This window comes from Thermobia domestica, chromosome 2, assembly GCF_964235325.1.
Source record: "Thermobia domestica chromosome 2, izTheDome1.hap1.1, whole genome shotgun sequence".
In the NCBI taxonomy this organism is placed as follows: Eukaryota; Metazoa; Arthropoda; class Insecta; order Zygentoma; family Lepismatidae; genus Thermobia; species Thermobia domestica.
This window is the reverse complement of record NC_137455.1, coordinates 165,674,053-165,694,175: the sequence shown is the minus strand read 5'-3', so window position 1 is coordinate 165,694,175 and position 20,123 is coordinate 165,674,053. Positions and strand designations below refer to the sequence as shown.

General features: G+C 35.5%; 1 protein-coding gene across 1 annotated transcript in view; it reads left to right on the top strand.

The window, feature by feature from the left end:
• Positions 1-20,123, top strand: part of LOC145679767 (uncharacterized) — a 69,934-nt gene that overhangs the window by 10,513 nt on the left and 39,298 nt on the right. The window contains exons 2-3 of the mRNA XM_081750323.1: positions 1,523-1,631; positions 19,144-19,440. Of these exons, the coding sequence (XP_081606449.1) occupies positions 1,541-1,631; positions 19,144-19,440 (388 nt within the window). The 5' untranslated portion in view covers positions 1,523-1,540. The remainder of the gene's footprint in view (positions 1-1,522; positions 1,632-19,143; positions 19,441-20,123) is intronic.

Below are 20,123 nucleotides of genomic sequence, written 5' to 3'. Positions count from 1 at the left end.
CAGTAGTGTTAATAAGGATTATAAAAATGAGGACAGTGATGCCTATTTGGAGTTGGAAACTAAAGATTCCTAAATAAGTTTATTATATATTGTTAGTAGTATTATACTTGTTTCTACAATTATAACGTGCACAACGAATATACGATTTTTTTGTAATATACGATAATTTTAGAAATGGAAATTGATAATTTTGTTCTCTGAGATTGGCAACTCTGGCCAGACTTAAAGTCATTTATTAGCTGCTAGTCTATATATTAAAATACTAGGTCTATATGTTTGTCTCCAATCCTTTCGACAGTGAGATCTCGAAAACTACAATTATTAGAAACGTGACGTTTTTGCTGGTTGATTCCAAATTTTGTGTAGGTTATCCAGTTCTAATTGGATATTTAAAAACGTGGAAAATATTTCTTTATTACATTCTTAGGAGTACACTGGAAGTGTTGATATTTTAAAAAACTAAAGCAAAGCATATATCCTATTAGATATACATCCCAACACAGCATAGTTAAATGCAGGGGTTGCATATCTCTCAGGCGTTTGTTTCATGGCCAAATGATAATGAAAAATGAAGGATAATCATTTCTCAAGACTAAGATGAATCTTTATATTGTTTGGAGTGTTTTGTCCAATGAACACCATATATCGCTGACATTATAATTAACTGTGTATGTAAAGTATTTGTTTATTACATACTGCATGCAAGAAGAAAGAAAACACTCATCGTACATGAATTAGAAACTCCAACCGGAAGTAGACTCAATCTTGCACACTAAACGGTATTGAAAAAAATCTCCCTTTATGGTACCCTTGCCGATTTTTATCAAGACGTCTTTCACTTGTGTCTGTAAAGGGACATGTATAGATGTTATGAGAGGTGACAAGGAGATTCATGCTCATATTTGAATAATGTGCTGTGTAGAGAACGCAGGTTCAGCTAGTAAACACTTGAAATCTATGATAGACATTTATGTGGTTAACCATGTATTCGGTCAAACTCATGAGACTGGCTGAAAGACGCGTGAGGCGTATGTTAAGATACGAGACGTTATTCTGTCTAAATAATTTGAATATGTGATCACAGTTTAAATGTTTTAAGGGAGTTTTAAATGTTTTAAGTTATTAATGTTAATGTTAAGTGAATGTTTTAATTAACATGATATTTGACTATATACGAAAGTAGGATTAATAACACATTGGAAACATAAGGATATCGCAATTTTGTTAACAGTTTAAATAATAATAAGTTCTTTAATATATATATATATAAATATATATATATTATATATATATATATATATATATATATATATATATATATATATATATATATATATATATATGTGTGTGTGTGTGTGTGTGTGTGTGTGCGTGTGTGTGTGTGTGTATGTATGTATGTATGTATGTATGTATGTATGTATGTATGTATGTATGTATGTATGTATGTATGTATGTATGTATGGTGAAGTTGGATAAAAAGGAATAATACATATATATTCAATGTTCAAATATATCCTTTCAGGTGTTCAGACTTACCAAGATGAATTATTATTCTGGATCCTTCCTTCTCTTACTAGCGGCCTCCGCCGTAATAGTTGGGTTTTTACCAGTTCAAGCATTACCTCAAGGAGGTGAGTCAAATAATCAATATTATATTGAGTTTGAGTTAATGAAAATCAAAATGTACAAAATTGCATTAAATCAATTTTCATAGTTACACATTTATATCGTCAATAATAACAGTTTAGTAGGTCAATGAAAAATACAGAAGAGAAATCTTGCATACAATAAAAGACAAATTCTGACCAAAGCATATATTAACTAATAAAAGCTATTATTTATTAGTTAATATATGCTTTGGTCAGAATTTGTCTTTTATTGTATACTAGCATATATTATCAGCTTCGCTGGGTTGAAATAAAACTTTAAATGCACAACTCTGTATCTCACGTGTTTAGTACCCGTGAAATATGCTGTTTTCGTTCTTAATGGCATCGATTTAAACGGCATCAGAAAGATCATTGATCATCTCGGCGACCCCGAAAACCATGGATTCGACACTAATATTGGTCATTTTCGATCATTTATATATATTTCCCCCTCCCCCATGTTGTTGAACAACTGAGTTTGTTTTTACATCGATGTTCAGCGAAAGTGTGACCGTTCATCTCAGTGACCCGAAAAAATGTGCATTCAGCACTAATATCGGTCATTTTCGATCATTTTTAAATATCTCTTCCTCCCTTCACCCAAGTTGAGGGGTTGAATTTGAATTTAAACGGGATCGAAAGTATCACTGTTCATCTAAGAGACCAAGAAAACTATAAATTCGACTCTAAGGGTAGGGACATGCCGAGGATACATCGCGATCAAGGTCGAGGTTTAAGTCCCGGTCGCGCCCTCGATACTGGCACAAACCCATGGATTCAAATGAGTAAGCGCATGCCGAAGATGCACGCTACATAGCGAGGGTGAATTAGTGGTCGCAATGATGAACAACTGAGTTTGTTTTTACATCGATGTTCAGCGGAAGCATCGCTGTAGCTCGTGTTCTCATTGGCTCTCCCAGAAGCGCTGCACGGAATAAAGTCTTCATTTGTTTAGAATTTCGTCTGCAGTGGATTCTGTGTCTCTACGCTCGAGAGGTTTTGCTGCATTATTATATTTGATTACGAAAGACATATTAATAGAACTAATGAGAAATGTTTCAGCAATATGGAATAAGAAACACAAACAACATCATAATAAGCACGTTTTAAATAGAGAATGGAAGAAAATAGCAACTAAAATGGGAATGTCAGATAAGTTATTTATTTGAGAATTATACTGTAGCTTATTATTATATAAGGCAGTGGCGGTCACAGGGAATTGTAGAATTTTTAAAGAAAAACGAAGCCACTGTTAATCATATCTATGCTTAAAAACTACACACACATACACCAATTCCGAGATTAATAAAAAGGGTTTCTTATAAATTTGTTATTGATATAAGGTAAAGAAATACCTGCAAAGGCTGGCACGTATCCATAGGGTGGAAACGTCGAATAATGGAATTTCAGTACCGAAACTTCATTTGCTGCAGTTAATACCCCCTCCATCTGAAGATATACCTGATTGATTTATTTATTAAATTTTACTGGGAAACGATTTCTCGCCTGAGTGCTGAAAGAGGGCATTTCTTCACCGAAAATTGAATAAAAGGTAAAAATCTTTGATTTAGAATATTGATTGAGATTAACAAGAGACGAGACTCGACAAATTTTGCAGGGGACACGATAGCTCAATGTTAGAGCGTTCACCTCCGGTGCTTGGGGTCCCAGGTTCGATCCCAGCTCGCGCCATGTGGACTTTGTTGTGGACAAACACCGTGCTGATGGCTTTTCTCGGGGTTCTTCCGTTTCCTCCCACTTTCTTCATTCCACCATTTCATTCATTACTCATCATCACCGTCTCCTTTAGCCTAACCGGTATAAGCATGGGACGTCAAACTTAAGTATTCAATTTCATTTTTTCAAATATTTTTGCGAAACAAGAGACGAGACTTTGACATTTCTCATATCTCGTTTCGCGTCAATCCCTATTTATAAACTGTTTGGTCCTTTCAATTTCAAAATGTGGTTTCGCAGTGATTTTTATGCACTGACGGAATAATTTCATATGCGTCACAGCAATGTTTCTCCTTAAACTAAGAACTTAACAGCGAGGGTGCGACCTCCTTGCTATATGTGCCCTTCATCCATCGCGACCTAGACATCGAGGTAGCGACCGCGACTTAAACCTCGACCTCGATCGCGAGGTATCTTCGGCATGTCCCTATCCTAATAGTGGCCATTTTCGATCATTTATATATATATATTAGGGTGTTAACGAAAATTCACTTTTGCATTTTTAATGGTCTCAGGGTCAAATTTTTTTCTTTTTATCTCAAATGTTTACTACAAAAATTTTGAACTAATTATACAATATGTAGTGGTCGCTCAACGCACCAATATATTCACTTAAAACCACTAATATGTGAGAATGCACATATAAATACTATGAAATTCAAAAATATGTTTGGAAACATCCTTTAGTATTATTTATGTTTTACGAATGTATATATTTTTAGGATTTAAGTTTGCGAAAGTATATTCAACACAAGAAACAAAAATACTTTGATTAAGAATGAATTTACTTGCTGTGAGGAAATTTCTTTCTGTGCTGCTCTACAACTTAGGCGTGATCTTCCTGATGGTCAGTTTCCCATTGAAGTTTTGAATCAATGCAATTCCTCGTTCTGCCAGATCATTTACAACATGCAGAACTTTCACACGCTCTCGATCCTGAAGGAAAGTATCGTTCGTTTTCGATGTTTCAGGGTTTTCTAATAAAACAATCCATGGAGATCTCCAGTGTTTCAAGCAGCTTTCTTGTGTTAATAGAAACGAAGTCACTAAGGCTTTATCTTTGTGGTCTCCTCATATATTAAGCGCATAAGTTCTTCTCCTTCACTTCCACATCTAAATAACGATGTAACCATGTCTTTCTTCATTGCTGCGTGGACTTCAGGATCAAAGAAACTGAGACCAGTAAGTGGTTCGTTTAAATACCATAGATGTCGTGAGAAACTGTACATTGCTGCTTCTGCAATTTCTGCCTTAATATTCTTGTAGGACGGAATGCGCCTTAAGACATTCAGGGCACTCCGTGTAGCTGAAAGCGGAAGAGGAGAGGAATACCCTGCCTTCAAATACACTGCGATGACAAATATGTTGAGGTCCCGAAGCTTGTTCAGCTCATGAGAGGAAAGATATATCTTCAGGCAATAAATCAATTTTGCTATCTATGGTGCACGATGGCACAAAAACGTAGAATGTGATTCCTCCATTATCGGCGAAACGAACGCGTTATTAGTATTTAAAGGAGTATCCCTATACCTCAATTTCCTTTTTACAGTTCGTTTCGCCGATAACGGAGAATGGTAAAACATGGATATTTAGATAGTTCGCATACTAGTTCCTTTGTAATTCCTTAAACCGCTTGGGATCGGTCCTGTAGTTTCTAAGGCAGGGCGTTTCGAAATGTGAATTTTCGAATTTTCGGCGGTTCATAATTCTGAAAGGAGACGTTTTTCGTCCTATGTTTATTAGAATTTTTTTCTTTCATTTCATATAAGGAATCACCTCCCAAAGTTTGTCGGTAGAGTTACATACCACCCTGTATATATATATATATATATATATATATATATATATATATATATATATATATATATATATATATATATATATATATATATATATATGTATATAGATATATATATATCCCCTCCCCCAAGTGGCGAGGCTGATTTTGGATTTACACCGGATCGGAAATGTCACTGTTCATCTGAAAGATCCGAAACTGTTAGATTAGACACTAATATTGGTCATTTTCGATTATTATTATTATATATAACTCCCCCTCCCCCTCCTCCCTGCTGCAGCGCACGGCGTCAGAATTGTCACTGTTAATCTCAGCTACAGCTAAAACTATGGATTCGATACTAATATTAGTCATTTTCGATCATTTTTAAATGTTTATCCTTCTCCCCTACGTTGTGCTTTGCCCCTCCCAACTCTCAGGGCTCAACGTGGATTGAAACAGCATCAGAAGTGTTACTGTTTCTTTCATCGACCCCGAAAACTATGGATTCAACACTAATACCGGTCATTTTTGATCATTTTTAAATTTCTATCCCCTCTCCCTAGGTATATATAGCTCCCCGTCCCCCTCCTCCGTGCTGCAGCACACGGCATGAGAATTGTCACTGTTAACCTCAGCTCCTCCTAAATCTTTGGATTCGACACTAATATTAGTCATTTTCGATCATTTTAAATGTTTATCCCCCTCCCCAACTATCAGGGCTGAACTTGGATTGAAACAGCATCAGAAGTGTCACTGTTTCTCTCATCGACCGCGAAAACTATGGATTCAACACTAATATCGGTCATTATTGATAATTTTTAAATTGCTTTCTCCCTCCCCCTCCCCTACGTTGCATCGTCAAAGTGAATAGCCTAAAGTAATTCCTGCCCCCCAACTCATGTGTGTTCAAAATTTGATTGAGATCGGTTTGGTGGTTCAAGAGTGATGAAGTCACAAACACAGTCATTTTAATTTATTTTTTTTTACATATATCTCCCCTTCCCCTCCCCTAGGTTGGCTCATCAAAGTGAAACGATAAAAGACACCCAATGCCCGACCCTCATATATGTTGAAAATTTGATCGAGATTGGTTGAGTGGTTCAAAAGTTATTAGGTTTTATTAGTTTTTATTTTTACGTCCCCCTCCCCTAGGATCTATCGTTAAAGTGAAATTACAAAAATGTTTCCAGATCCGAACCTCATGTGTCTTGAAAACTTGATTGAGATCGGTCGGATAGTTCAAGAGTTATTAAGTTACAAAAATGATTACTCTCAGTCTTATATAATTTGGTTTCTATATATCTCGTCTCATTCTCCTCCCCTACCTTGCTCCATCAAATTTAAACCACAGAAACGATCCCAGGCCTGAACCTCATCTATGTGGAAAATTTGATCAAGATCGGTCAAGTGGTTCAGGGGTTATTGAGTTTTATTTATTTTATTATACCCCCTCCCCCCAACCCAACCCCTCAGTTCTACCATCAAAGTAAATAGCCTGAAACCAGCCCAGCCTTGAACCTCACCCATGTTACAAATTTGATAGAGATCGGTCAGGCGGTTAAGGAGATTTAGAGTCACAAACATAAGTTCCAAAGCTAAAATGAGTGGTATTCAGATAAGAGAAATCTAAGAAATTTATTATTTTAAGCAGCGGTTATCAAACTATTTACTGTGCAGTAACGTAACTAAGGACTCATGAATCACCCTCCGAAAATGTCGAACTCTTTCCATGTTCATGAAGACAACTAAAGTCTTTGCTGCTATAGAAAACATGTTTTTAACTTTGGATGTTCGATTTACGAAGATAGTCAGCCATTACTGGCTCATTTAATATAAAAATATTATTATTATTATTATTATTATTATTATTATTATTAATTTTGTTTTATTTGTTACAAAGGAAGAAACTAAAATTTAATACATTCTCAGCTGAGAATTATTGAATATTGTTATACATTTTGTTTATCATTTCAATCTCTATACAGAGTGTTCGCAGTAAACTAAATAGATTTCTTAAGTCATTAACCTAAGAAATAAATAAATAAATAAATAAAATAAAAGCTGCCCCAATAAAAACGACCGATTAATGTGCCTGTAAATCACTGTAATTTAGGAAATTTTACAAATATTAGGACTTGCTCTACAGATCTTCACTCTCGATGGAATTCGTATAACAATCTTTTTTTGCACACATTTTCACTGATTTCACTAATAACTCGTTGAATTTCCTCCTGGAGCTTTTGTACTATTTGGGGTTTATTTGCGGAACTAGAAAATAAGAAAAATCTCAAACGAGGTAGTCGCAATGACTAAGGGCACATGATCTTGCAGGTAACTTTGATTAGCATTGTGAGAAAGGACCTGGGACTTTTTTCATGCAGCAAGGTAATTTTCTTGCGGGAGGAGTGGGAGGTGGCGCTATCGTGTTAAAGCCACAGGCATTCACTTTCAACAGAAAGCTTTATTCCAAGAGTTGCACGAAGCTTCCTTACAGTTTCTGCATAACCTTTCCTCGACATTTCTCTACTTCGTTTTCGCCATCAAACCGCGTTATTCATTTGTGTAACTCCATGTCTAATAACCTCCTGCAACAGTTACTAATAACATGACCGTAAGAATAGGCTTACCAACCTAATAAAATGAGGTGGTGAATATGTTTAAACCTGCCTTCTAAATTAGGAACATTTACGCTATGTAATGGTCACTAATAACATGTTCGTAAGAACAGTTTTACCAGCCGAGCGAAAAGAGGTGCTGCTCAAGTTAAAGCCTCCCGTCTAACAAAAGAACACTTATCCTATTTAGTGGTATAAAAATATTAGACAAATTTATGTATATAAGCATTTCTTTAAATATATTAAATTCGTCGCTCTTATTGGGACATCCTTTATTAGAAGACTACAGAACGATATTGAGGAAAACGTGTGAAATAATACAAAATCTGAAAATGGATTTTAACATTGTAACATCATAAAGTTAATCTTCGAAACTTAGATGGGCCCTCCGCATTGCTGGCCTGTTAGTTACACAGGATCACGGATTCTACGACATACTCAATGCTTTGATTATATTCAGTATGTTTCATTTATTTGTTCATATAAGCATATAGTCTAACTTTAAGCGTGGTGAAAACAAAATGGATATGTTTGATAAAAAGCCCCATGGAAAACTTTTATACTAAGTGAAACGAAAAGTCTTAAGCTTACAGGTATAAGGGCTAATACTTCTTCTTGTAGCCTATATTGCAAAATTGTGAATTAAATAGACTTGTATAACGCTGTTTGAAGTTCCTATATTTGATCTCTGCTTTCACGCACGTTCCCGTTTCAGTGTGAATATTTTCTTCTATTTTTCATCTTTAGCTTGTAAATGAAACTTGCACGATTGTCCCAGTAATCAACAACATCTATAGCAAGTCTAAATTAGCTCTTAATTTTCCTTGAAAAACTTAGAGATTTTCTTCAGGTATGGCTTTGCCAAGTGTAAAATCATGCTTGACAGGCACGTCAATTTAAAAGAGTTTTAAAGTTAGCCTTACTGGCAAGTATGAAGCAAATTGTAATCGAGGAACCAGAAGGTTTGCTATAGCCGTGGTGAGGTCTGCAGCTGTGTACAGTCACGAAAGAAATAAGTCAGCCGGGCAAGAAGAGAAAATATTCCCAACCCTGTTCACGTGAGTTAACTTCTCCGAGAGACTTGCTGCTTTCACGTGAGATTTGTATCTGTAAGCAGCTCTTCCAAACAAATCCAGTGTCTGCTGTAAAGCAATGTTCTTTTCGATACTAAGCTTAGTGCTTTTAGACAGAGAAGAAAAACAATACTTGATTTTTTTTTTCGAGGAAAACAAATAATTCATGCATAGTAATTTACAAGTGCCAGATTATCTATTATAATTAATTTATATATCTAAATACTCATGATCTACTTACAGATAATTGAGGAGTTAACAATGAAAAGTGATTTCGGAAATTCAAGACTGCATTATTGGTCTAATACTATGAAATGAAATTGGAATTTTAACATCGCACGGTTATGTCCCGGAGGCTAAAGAAAGAGATGATGGGTGAGCGAAATGATTAGTGAAAGGAACTGAGGAATGAAGTGGAAGGTAATAAAGAACTCTTAGAAACAAATGGACACAATGCTGTTCAACATAAACTTACATAGTATAGCCTGGAATCGAACCTATGAAATTGAAACCAAAAGTTAGCGCTCTATCATTGAGCCACTATACTCTAATTATGACGGAAAGGAGCTCCCGATTGGTTGGGCGGTAGATTGATTTGGAGTTTAGTATTCTGTTCAGCGCCGAGGCAATTTAAGACGTAGACCTATATCTTAACGTGGAATCTGAATCACATAATCTCCCACCAGGAATCGATCCCGAGTCTCCCGTGCCGAAGATGAGCACTCTAACTATTACTAGGGAATCCCCCGTGGTCCGGTGGTGCTATTCAGCCAATTCGCTAGAAGCGGTTGTTAAAATATTTTCAGCTCGGAAAACCGTTTGTTAAATCCAGACAACAGTAAATATTACCCAGTTATACCCAGAAACAGTGCATTTTTATCAGTAGCGTAGCGTGGTATTCCGAAATGGGGATGCCAAAGTTAGTCAGTTGTGCGATACAATACTACTAAAATTAGCAATACATAGCTATACCGATGGGAAACATAGGATTATAAAAATTTTAGAAGGGAGGCCCCCTAATTGGTGGCCTAGTGGGGCATACAGAAGCAAACGCGTGGATTACGTTAGAAGCCAATAAGCAATTGTCTCAGCTTCTTCTTGCCACTACCGTTGTGACGAGAAAACTCGGCCCCACTGTTGTATAAACATTGTTTCCAGCATAGTTCCCATGGGCAGCTTCTTTCTCCCCATACCATACTTCAATCTCGTTCTTGAAAAAGTCGCCCCTACAAATTTGTCATCTTGGGTCCGGAACTCAGTCCCCCATTCGTGAATATGGTCCTGAGTGTATACGTATATCATTTGAAAATGCAAATAGAAAGCACTTTAACCAACTCTGGGGGCCTGTTTCTGTGTATGTATTTCGTTGTCAGATATCCAGATACTGAAGGCAGGGGCGCAAATCTGTTTTCAACATTCGGGGAACGGGTAAGACCGTTTCCATTTTTTTAAAGCGATGTTCAAAATATTCATGAAGTTGAAAAACAATGCTGTGGAGGATCAGAAGAGCAGAGTTATCTTCAATATTGGGAGGAGAGCAGATTTGAGGGAGGAGAGCATATTTGAGACTTATTCTGGGAGAGGGGAGATGAGACTCATATTACGGTAGATGAATCTGATTTCTGAGGTGAACCTGTTGTATATCATATACCAGGCGATGTAGATGAAATTGTGATACGTATCAGTATTACAAATCAGTACCGTGAACACATTCTGAAATCTGAATACATGCATATTTATAATTGATATGTTTCTATTTAAGCATCCACAATGATATACATTAAAATTTTAGGACACTTGTTTTGTAATAATATAAATAATGACTTCCCCAAAACTATGAAAAAAATCAACTATGTATGGTGCAACAATACACTTATTTGAGCAAAATAATGATGATCTCAGTAGCATTATAGAAATCGTTACAGGAATTAAACAAATAGTTGAAAATAGACTAACAATAATTAATGACAATGAAATATTAAAGAATACGATTCTTTTTTAAAAATGAAACAAGTCAAGGGACCTCAATTTCATCTCACTTTCCTTTGTGGCATTCAGATACAAATCATCACAATTTCAAATCAGATGGAGAGGACATGTCCCCCTCATCTCTTTGGGATATGTGCCAATGACTAAAGGGCCCAAGCAATCTTTGCGAGGGGCGGGGAATTCTGGCTCTCTTGGTCTACCAGATCGGTGACCGTGATGCTTGTGTGTGTGTGCTCCCTCAAAGAGTTCCTGGCCACGCCACTGGACATATTACAGTAAAACCTGTCTTCAACGGACCCTTTATTAAACGGAAAACTGTCTTAAACGGAAATATTTCACGGTCCCATGAATTTTGGAGAACAAAACGTGTAAAAGTCCCTTCATTAAGCGGAAACTGTGTTACGCGGACAACGGAAAGAAAAATAAACATTTAACGGAAAATTCTGACTTCCGGACTACAGCGTTTAGAAGATGTTTAGACATTTTGTGAGACATATACATTACACTGTCTGCGATAAAATGTTAGTTCTTTTGTTAAATATTTCTGGACAGTGTTTACCTTCCCCAACCACTACTCATATTCACCCCCACAAATTGTCTTTAATCCCCACAACTTAATCAAAACTCATACGGAATGTCGGAAAGAAGAAAACGAGATAGAGGAAGAAGAGGAATACGATACCGAGTTCGAAGAAGAGTGTAGGATAAATACATATCAAGATGCTCTCAGAAGTTTAAAGGAACTGAAAAATTTGTCTTACGGAAAAATGATTCTGATTCACTTAGTATAATTTCTCAGGCTAAAGTGTATGCGGAAAGTCAAGCAGCCAAGCAGCAATGTGCACAAAAAACCCTACTTGGCTATTAGATAAATAAAGAAAACGTGTGCAGAGTATATTTTGTATTCCTTTTTAATTTTTTTGTGTATTTATTCGTAGAAGAAAGAAGTACTGTAATCGAACAATGTACGTAGAGCAATATATTTTCTCAGTATGCCCCTTTATAAGCATGTATTTTTTTTTTTTAAGAGGAAAGGTCTACCTCCACTAAGCGGAAACCTGACTTTAACGGAAATTTTTGCATGTCCCGTTCGATTCCGCTAAAGACAGGTTTCACTGTATATATTTATGATAAAGATTAATAGTTTGCCTTTAATTACGATTAAATTACGATGTATTTAATTACGATAAAGCATAACTATTTTTATACTATTATTTACATAACCGGCATGCTTCAAAAAGGCATTGAAGTAACCATTTCTGTTTTGTTTAATCTCCTTGATGTTAGCGCTCTTACGTTCTGTACAGAAAGTATAACTTAGTTCAAGAAATATAGAGTTGGAAATACTTCAATACGCCAGCGTATATCTAAAGCAAAATGTTGAGTTGCAAGGGGTGTAGAGGAGTGGAAAGCAAGTAGTTGCGCATGCGCATTCGACAGAAAGCAGACGAAAACTCCGTTGCTTGCAGTAGGCCTGGATGCCCGAGGAACATAGCATACGACAAGAGGAAAGATAGAAAATGTATATCTGAGTGATGCGCATGCGTAGGTTCCGCTTGTCAAAGTAAGGCGAGAGAGCACATCCAGAAGATTGCAGTGGAAATAATTGTGATAATTACAAGTAAACAATTTATATACAATGAAATACGTATTTTTTGTTATTAACAGGGGATGCCGGGCATACCGGCGTTCCCTTACGCTACGCCGCTGATTTTTATTTAACTATCTTTGTTTTTAGAACCTCTTGCAGCTACAGGGTTAAACATATGATCTCTCAGAACAAGGTATAAGCGCTTATTTCTTAATCTCAAATGCTCACAGTGAGAACTGCGATTACATCAGTATAGTTGTGAGGGTTATTTATATTCGAAACGCATACATACCATTATCAACAACGACGTGAACTTCGTGGTTTTTGCTAATGTTGTTCACGACGGGGGTCTTTCTCGTCTCGTGAAGTATGATGGAGATTCAATTTCGTTTTCAAAAAGGTTTAATTATTTCTATTGGACGATATCGTCTTGTGTCGTTTCCTCAGTAACACTACTTTCTGCACACAATAATACACATATGAGTAAATAGCATGTGGATCATTTTTCAGTATTATAGCGTTTCGTTTACTCGTCATGCATTTCAATTAAAAGTTCATATAGTTGTAGCATCTCTACTGTCATATAGGTTGTGTTTTAAATATCCTAATCATCTATTGCGTAATTGCTGCTCGTGAAATTTTCACCAATATTGTTTCAATCGTTTAAGTCAACAGGTTTCATTATTTCTCTTTAAGGGGGAAGTTTGGATCACAAATTCTTTATAAGTGAGATTAGGAGGTTAAGGAAAAATCGTTCTTAATCTTGAAGAAAGTAGTAAAAAAAACATTAGGCAACAGGAAGAAGACCCATAGGTAACAGGAATACTAAAGACTTTGTTGTTGAATGTTACGCTGCCCACACCAAATTAAAAATTTTATTTTCAGATGGACAATGACCCAGACATTTTAATCTTCCATTAAATAATCAAGGATCAGATCTCATATAAAACGCTCCAACAAAACTGTTGATTGAAAATGCTGAGAAATAAGAGGTTTCATTCATTATGTGTACGGGAACACTTGGTCAAAAAGGTGTAACAGGTTTTTCAGTCCAGCCTTTCTGAGTGAGGTTTTTCTTCGGTTTTCCTCATTCATACCAGGCAAATGCCGGGATGACACCTAACATACAGGTCCCAGTTCACTTCCTTCCTTTCCCATTCCTGTCTTCCTTTGTCACTAATTGATTCAATGCATCCTGTAATCAATGCGGTGATAGATATTCATGGTTCGTGGACACGCTATTAGGTTTAAAATTATAAAATTTTTATGTTTATTGAAAAGTGTTTTGTTCAAGACTAATATTAGTTTGAAGATATGAAGTGTTCATCAGCAGAAGGAAAAATAGTTCTAAGCATTTATTTATTTATTTATTTATTTATTGTCAACACAACAGGCTATAGCCCAATTACAGTGTTGTAAATTACGCAATTACATGTTCGTAACTCTTGATAACATAACTTGAGTTCAAAACTCTTGATAACTCATGATAATGGCATTCCGAAATTTCTTAGGCGACATATCACATATATCAAATTCATTGTTATTTGTACACATTCTATTATACAAAGCTGTTGTCCTCCAGATTGGTGATTTCATCATTATATTAGTTCTTGATTTTCTGCAGTAATAAAGACCAGTGTTTCTACGTACTTTTAATGTGGGGACATGAAAATTCAATAAAGAAACTAAATCAGGACAATCCAAAATATTTTGCGTTACTTTTTGAATGAATAATAAGTCCATCATATGTCGCCTTTGTTCTAGTGTAGGAAGATTAAAGTTAGCAAGTATGGTTTTACAGCTGTCAAATGTAGGATAAATGTGAGTTTCTTTATATGTTAGAAATTTAAAAAATTTTGTTTGTATTCTTTCTAATTGCTTGCGATGTTTTATGTGAGTCGAATTCCAAATAGTAGAGGCATACTCTAACTTTGAGCGAACATATGCATTGTACAACTTCTGTAATGTTGAACAGTTCTTAAATTCTTTTCCCGTTCTAATTATGAATCCTAATAGCTTGAATGCTTCGCTTGTTATATTTACAATATGATTGTCAAACGTTAACTTAGAATCAAACGTAACACCCAGATCTTTAACTGATTCATGCCTATTTACTATATATTTATTAATTTCATAATTAAAGTGACGAGGTGATTTGCTCCTAGTGAATGATAATACTTTGCACTTGCTTTCATTGACCCCAAGTTGATTCGAAGAGCACCAGTTACCAATATGATCTAAACCTTGCTGCAGCTTTATGTTGTCGTCCGCAGAATTGATTTTAGCATATATTTTTAGATCATCGGCATATAGTAATTTTTCATGGTCAGGAATACAGTCAGGTAAATCATTAATAAACAAGAGAAATAATAATGGTCCTAAATTTGAACCCTGAGGGACCCCTGAGGATGCAATATATTCTTTAGATTTGTATGCATTAAAAAGAATGGATTGTTTACGATTAGATAGGTATGATGAGAAGAATTTAATCAGGGACGGAGAAAAGTGGAAAAGCTTTAATTTTTCTAGTAATATGTTATGATTAACTTTATCAAAAGCTTTTTCAAAGTCAATATAAATCACATCTACTTGGCTGCCTACATCTAATGAATTCGCTATAAAATCTGTAATAATTGCAAGATTTGTTATTGTGGATCTTTGTGAAATAAAGCCATGTTGTTTAATTGAGATAACCGGTTTGACGTGATTAAGGATTCGTCGATACAAGATATGCTCAAATACTTTGGCAAAAGCAGGTAATATTGCTATGGGTCGAAAGTTGGTAATATCTTGACTATTGTTGGACTTCGGAATTGGACAAATTAAAGCTGTTTTCCATTTGTCTGGAAAAGTGCTTGTTCTTAGTGATAAGTTGAATGCAATTAATAGGGGATATTTAAATATATCAGCGCAACCCTTCACAATGTAGGAGGGTAGTCCGTCAGAACCAACTGCCGTTTTGGACTTAAGGTTCTTAATAGCCATTTCTATTTCATTCAAATCTATCTGGCAAATATTTATTGCTCCTATGCTACCATATATGTTATCTCCCAGATCTATGTTGGGATCAATTATCGTTTCTGAAGAGGAAACATAGACTGATCTAAAATACTTCGCAAAGGTATTGGCTATTTCCTCGTTACTACACAGATTATGACCCTGAAACTTTAATGATTTGGACGGTAGATGTCTTTTCCTATTTTTAATAAAATTCCACAATTCACTTGAATTCTTAGTAATAATATTTTCAGTATTATGTAAGAATGTTTCATAGGCTAATTTGATGTCATTTTTAACTTCTTTTCTCAAACGAGCAAATTCCATGTAATAGGAGGTACTATTGCTAGTTTTTAGTTGAAATTTCCTACGATAACTTGCCTTAGCCTTCAATTTATTAATTATGTCTTTAGTGAACCAGCACGGAAATTTCGAGGCAGAGTTTTTCCTGCGAGGGGCGCAAGTATCGAATATTTCATAGATAATATCATATAGCCTACTCACTAGGTCATTAACATTATTGTATTCCCTTAGGCATTCCCAATCGACACACATTAAACTAGTATACAATTTCATAAAATTCGCTTTTCTAAAATTGTAGCCAAAAATGTTAGAATTATGACCTACTTTTGAACGACTTTCATGATGCACATTTATTACTATAGCATTTGGAATTGCCAAGGCAGACTGAAATATCAGCCCCTTGGGGCAAGATAATGGTAACCCACAGTTATGAACTTTCGAGAAAACGCAAGTGGAAATTTCAAGATTTGCTACAATTCGTAAATGTGACTGTCGACAATCTTTAACACTGGGAACTGCATTCCTGAAGTATTGATAACTTAGTATAACAATATGAAGCATGTGGGTTACTTTAGAGGAAAGCAATAAGCATATAATCGTAAGCCTCAACAGATATTCCAAATGTTGGTTATCATTATATTGCAGGAAGAGCGAGATATACCATTTTATTGCAGAAATAAATGAGATTAAAGACGTATGAAAACGAACAATGTATTTATTACTTCCTTACAAAAGTGAAATTATCTATTAAATAATAAATGAAAAGGAACACTAGTGAGTATCCACTTAACTCTAGAAAATCAGGATTCTCATTATTGTTTTTAATTAAAAAGAACACTACTGCGTATGCACCTAATTCTACAAACTCAGAATATTTCATGTCCTTTAGTTATGAAAAAACACTGGTGAATATATACTTAATTCTATAAAATCAATATCTTTTTATTTTAGTTTTGGTCAGTATGAAAACAAATACCGGTGAAGATGCAATAAACTCTACAAAATCAGGATTCTGATCATTTTTGTTTAATAGGAACACTGGTGACTTAGAATATAGCATTTTTTTTTTTCAATTCGGAACATCTTTGTCTTCATGAAATATTGCCTTATACTAGTTGTGATGAATTGGTGTAATATATGGAAGCAATGATAACAGAACTTCATAGTTCTGGGTTGAAATGGGGACGGGAGTATTGTACTTTAGTGATAAACTGTCCAAACACATTGTTGGCTTTGCGCCACACTTCCAAAAAGACACTTCATGCCCTGATTCCAGTTCTGGAAAGCTGTTTTAGAAGCGAAGCATAAAAGAATCATCCCCCAAGTGAGATCACTTCTTAGCAACCGTCGTTTCTTTGCACCTTGTCGACGAGAATAGTGTGATTCATAAACAGGAATGCTCTCAATGTGTCTTGGTATAGAGTTTAAGGTTTTATCCTGCAGTCTATTAGGTCTCGTTCCATGACACCCCTTTGATCTTTCCGTACTATAGGACTTCTTCCATGATCATACGCTTTTCAATATTTTCAACTCTTTCCCGATGACACTGTAAACCGTGTATTGACAAAAATGCTTTCTTATACATATATCACTCCGTCCTTGGTTTTAATGAAATATTGGAATATGTGGCTTCTTCTACTCTTCTCTGCTTTTGTGTATGTTCTTTTCGTATTATACACTTTCATTATGCTGGTTAAATATGCATTTTGGAGATCGAAGTCTGATAAAGCCCAAAGGTCTTCAACAGTTTCTGCTGCTCGTCATCCGATATGCTTTGAAAACATTTTCTAACACAACCACATGTTGACCCAATGCTAGCTGCTGCTACTTCTTTCCCTGTTGTGGCCAGTAGCATCCCACTGTTTCTCCTTTGTTTCCTCTCATTACGTTTCTATTGTTCTTGGTGTTGTTTTCTTTTTCTCTTTCTAGGAGATTGAGGTTGAAACTACTAAGCAGTACTTGCTGTATCGGAACTGGTGGGTGCCAAGGTTGTTTTGCTTCTCTTGGTGATGTTTTAGACTGAAATAAAAAATAAGGGCGTTTTACAACGCTGTGTAGAATACCATGAGCAAATATGGGATAACATGCTGTCAAAACAATGGTAACCCACAATAGAAACAAATTTCCGTGCACTATAACGGTAACTCACACTACACACACGTGTTTCCGGACTATCTATTCCGTCTTTGGGCCATTTCGACATTCTAATTACACTATAATGTTCTCTGTTCCATACCGAATATTGTACACAACGTCTTGTTTCATATTACACGTGCTTTATCCGATGGAATATCATTGAGAGCTTCCAGACAAAGACTGCATACATTTTACACTAGTATACTGTCATTCAAGTCTTAAACGTACCGTTTGTGTATCAGGAGACAACTCTGAATTCGACGGGTTATAGCTTATTCCACTGCAGGTACTTAAGTCTTCCTCTGTACAGTAAATAACACCTGCAAGAGTCGCACCGATCTGGAACAGAGACGTCTTGTTGGCGGCCATTTTGCTTTGTGGATTACCATTATCTTGACAGTAACATGTTGGGGTTACCATGATGAGTACCTTCCCATTTTGCCACTAGATGTACTTTTCGACTTAATGTTAATAGTTGATTGAGTAGTCATCTACCATAGTCATAAAAATAAAACCATAGTTATTAAAAAGTTAACTCAAGTAGATCAAGAATGAAAAGCGAGTGAAGCTTTCATCTTTCTGCTCCTACTGAAACTACCCGCTCGGAAGAGTAATACTCCCGGAAGTAACTTTTTTCGCGTGCTACCCTATCCAACTAGTTTGCGCGTTACACTAACCAGTTGTTTTAAGTTAATCACAAAATTTATATTATGGGGGTCAAGATGGAACAAAACGAGCCCTCCTGCGGGGCTTCTAACCAGTTCCTACTACTACTGCTATTCCTACTCCTACTCCTACTACTACTACCACTAATATTCTTACTCCTACACCTACTCCTCCTCCTATTACTATACTACTACTACTTTTATCTGCACAAAAGTAAGTAAATCCTGTTTTGAGTATTATTTTCATTTTATTTTAATGGAAAAAGTGTTATGAAAATTTTTAAAAACCTGGGATGGGTTTGATTTTCAGTACTAGTATGTTGCGCTGGCACGCTCGGCAACGAGTGCCAACAACAGCAAGAGTTTGATTTCTGCTATATGTAAGCTACGTGCCAAGAAACGGATAACGCCAAGCAATCAGAGCCGTGTATTTAGTTCCTACTTCCGAGAGCATTCCTTCCCCGAGTGAGTCCTCTACTGAATAACCTTCTTCTTTTAACATCATTTTCCTAAATCTTAAGAAATATAAATAAATAAAAGACATTGATCCTGTGCATTGTTTAGAACTTATTTATTTATTTATTTATTTATTTATTTATTTATTACAGGAAATTCTTTAACACTTCAAGATCAACGGACAAATGAATCTCTTAGATTTATTGGGGGAATACTTAGTGGTGTTGGTGAGATAGTTGGAAAAGTTGTTGGAAGTGTTGTTACTGGAGCTCAGCAGCTATTAGACGCAGCTATTCAAACTGTTACAAGTATTACTGACACAGTATTAGATTTCGTTGGCATTACTGACAGCAGTGGACTTCTATTACCCATATTTCCAACGCTATGTACATGTTATAGATCATATTGTTCTTGCTGCTGTCCAGGCATCCCAGTCCCTGGAATAAATTGTAAGTACCTTCCCTAAGTATAATAATGAATACTTTTTTAAAAAAATAAAATAATATTAAGGGATTATCATCCGTATAAGACTATACTATCTTTAGAAGAAATAGTATTTCAGAAAAATTTGTTAGTTAGAACAAATGTAAAAACTAATTATTTATTTGTTACACAGTGTGGTACAAAAGTAGACATACAGTCTCGTACTGACCGGTTCCTGGCATTTTATATAATTTTCTTACTGTTATCCATTCAAGTAGTGAGTTAGTTTATATTTTATTTGTTCTTGATCTCTCTTCACTCATACCTTAAGCGTGGAACAAACACAAGCAAATAACTAATTATCTTAATAAACTAAAATGTCATACTTTGTAGGACGGTATACCTACTTTTGGGCCACCCTGTATATTTAAGACAGAGATTCAAACATGAGATCATTTGTACGTATTGTTAGCGTTAAGAAAAAGAGAAACTTCACGTCAAATTTTAGAAAGAAATTTGCTAATTTAAATGTAATATTCTAGCACACTCGTACTTGTACTGACAAAAAAAAAAAAAAAAATCGAAAATTCTGGAGTCAGAATGACAAGTCACATGTTAGAACTTGGACTCCCAGTTATAAAACAAGGACACTTTAACAGGATATTCCATTTGTTTCAATATAAGATTAACAACCAGGGGCGGATCCAGG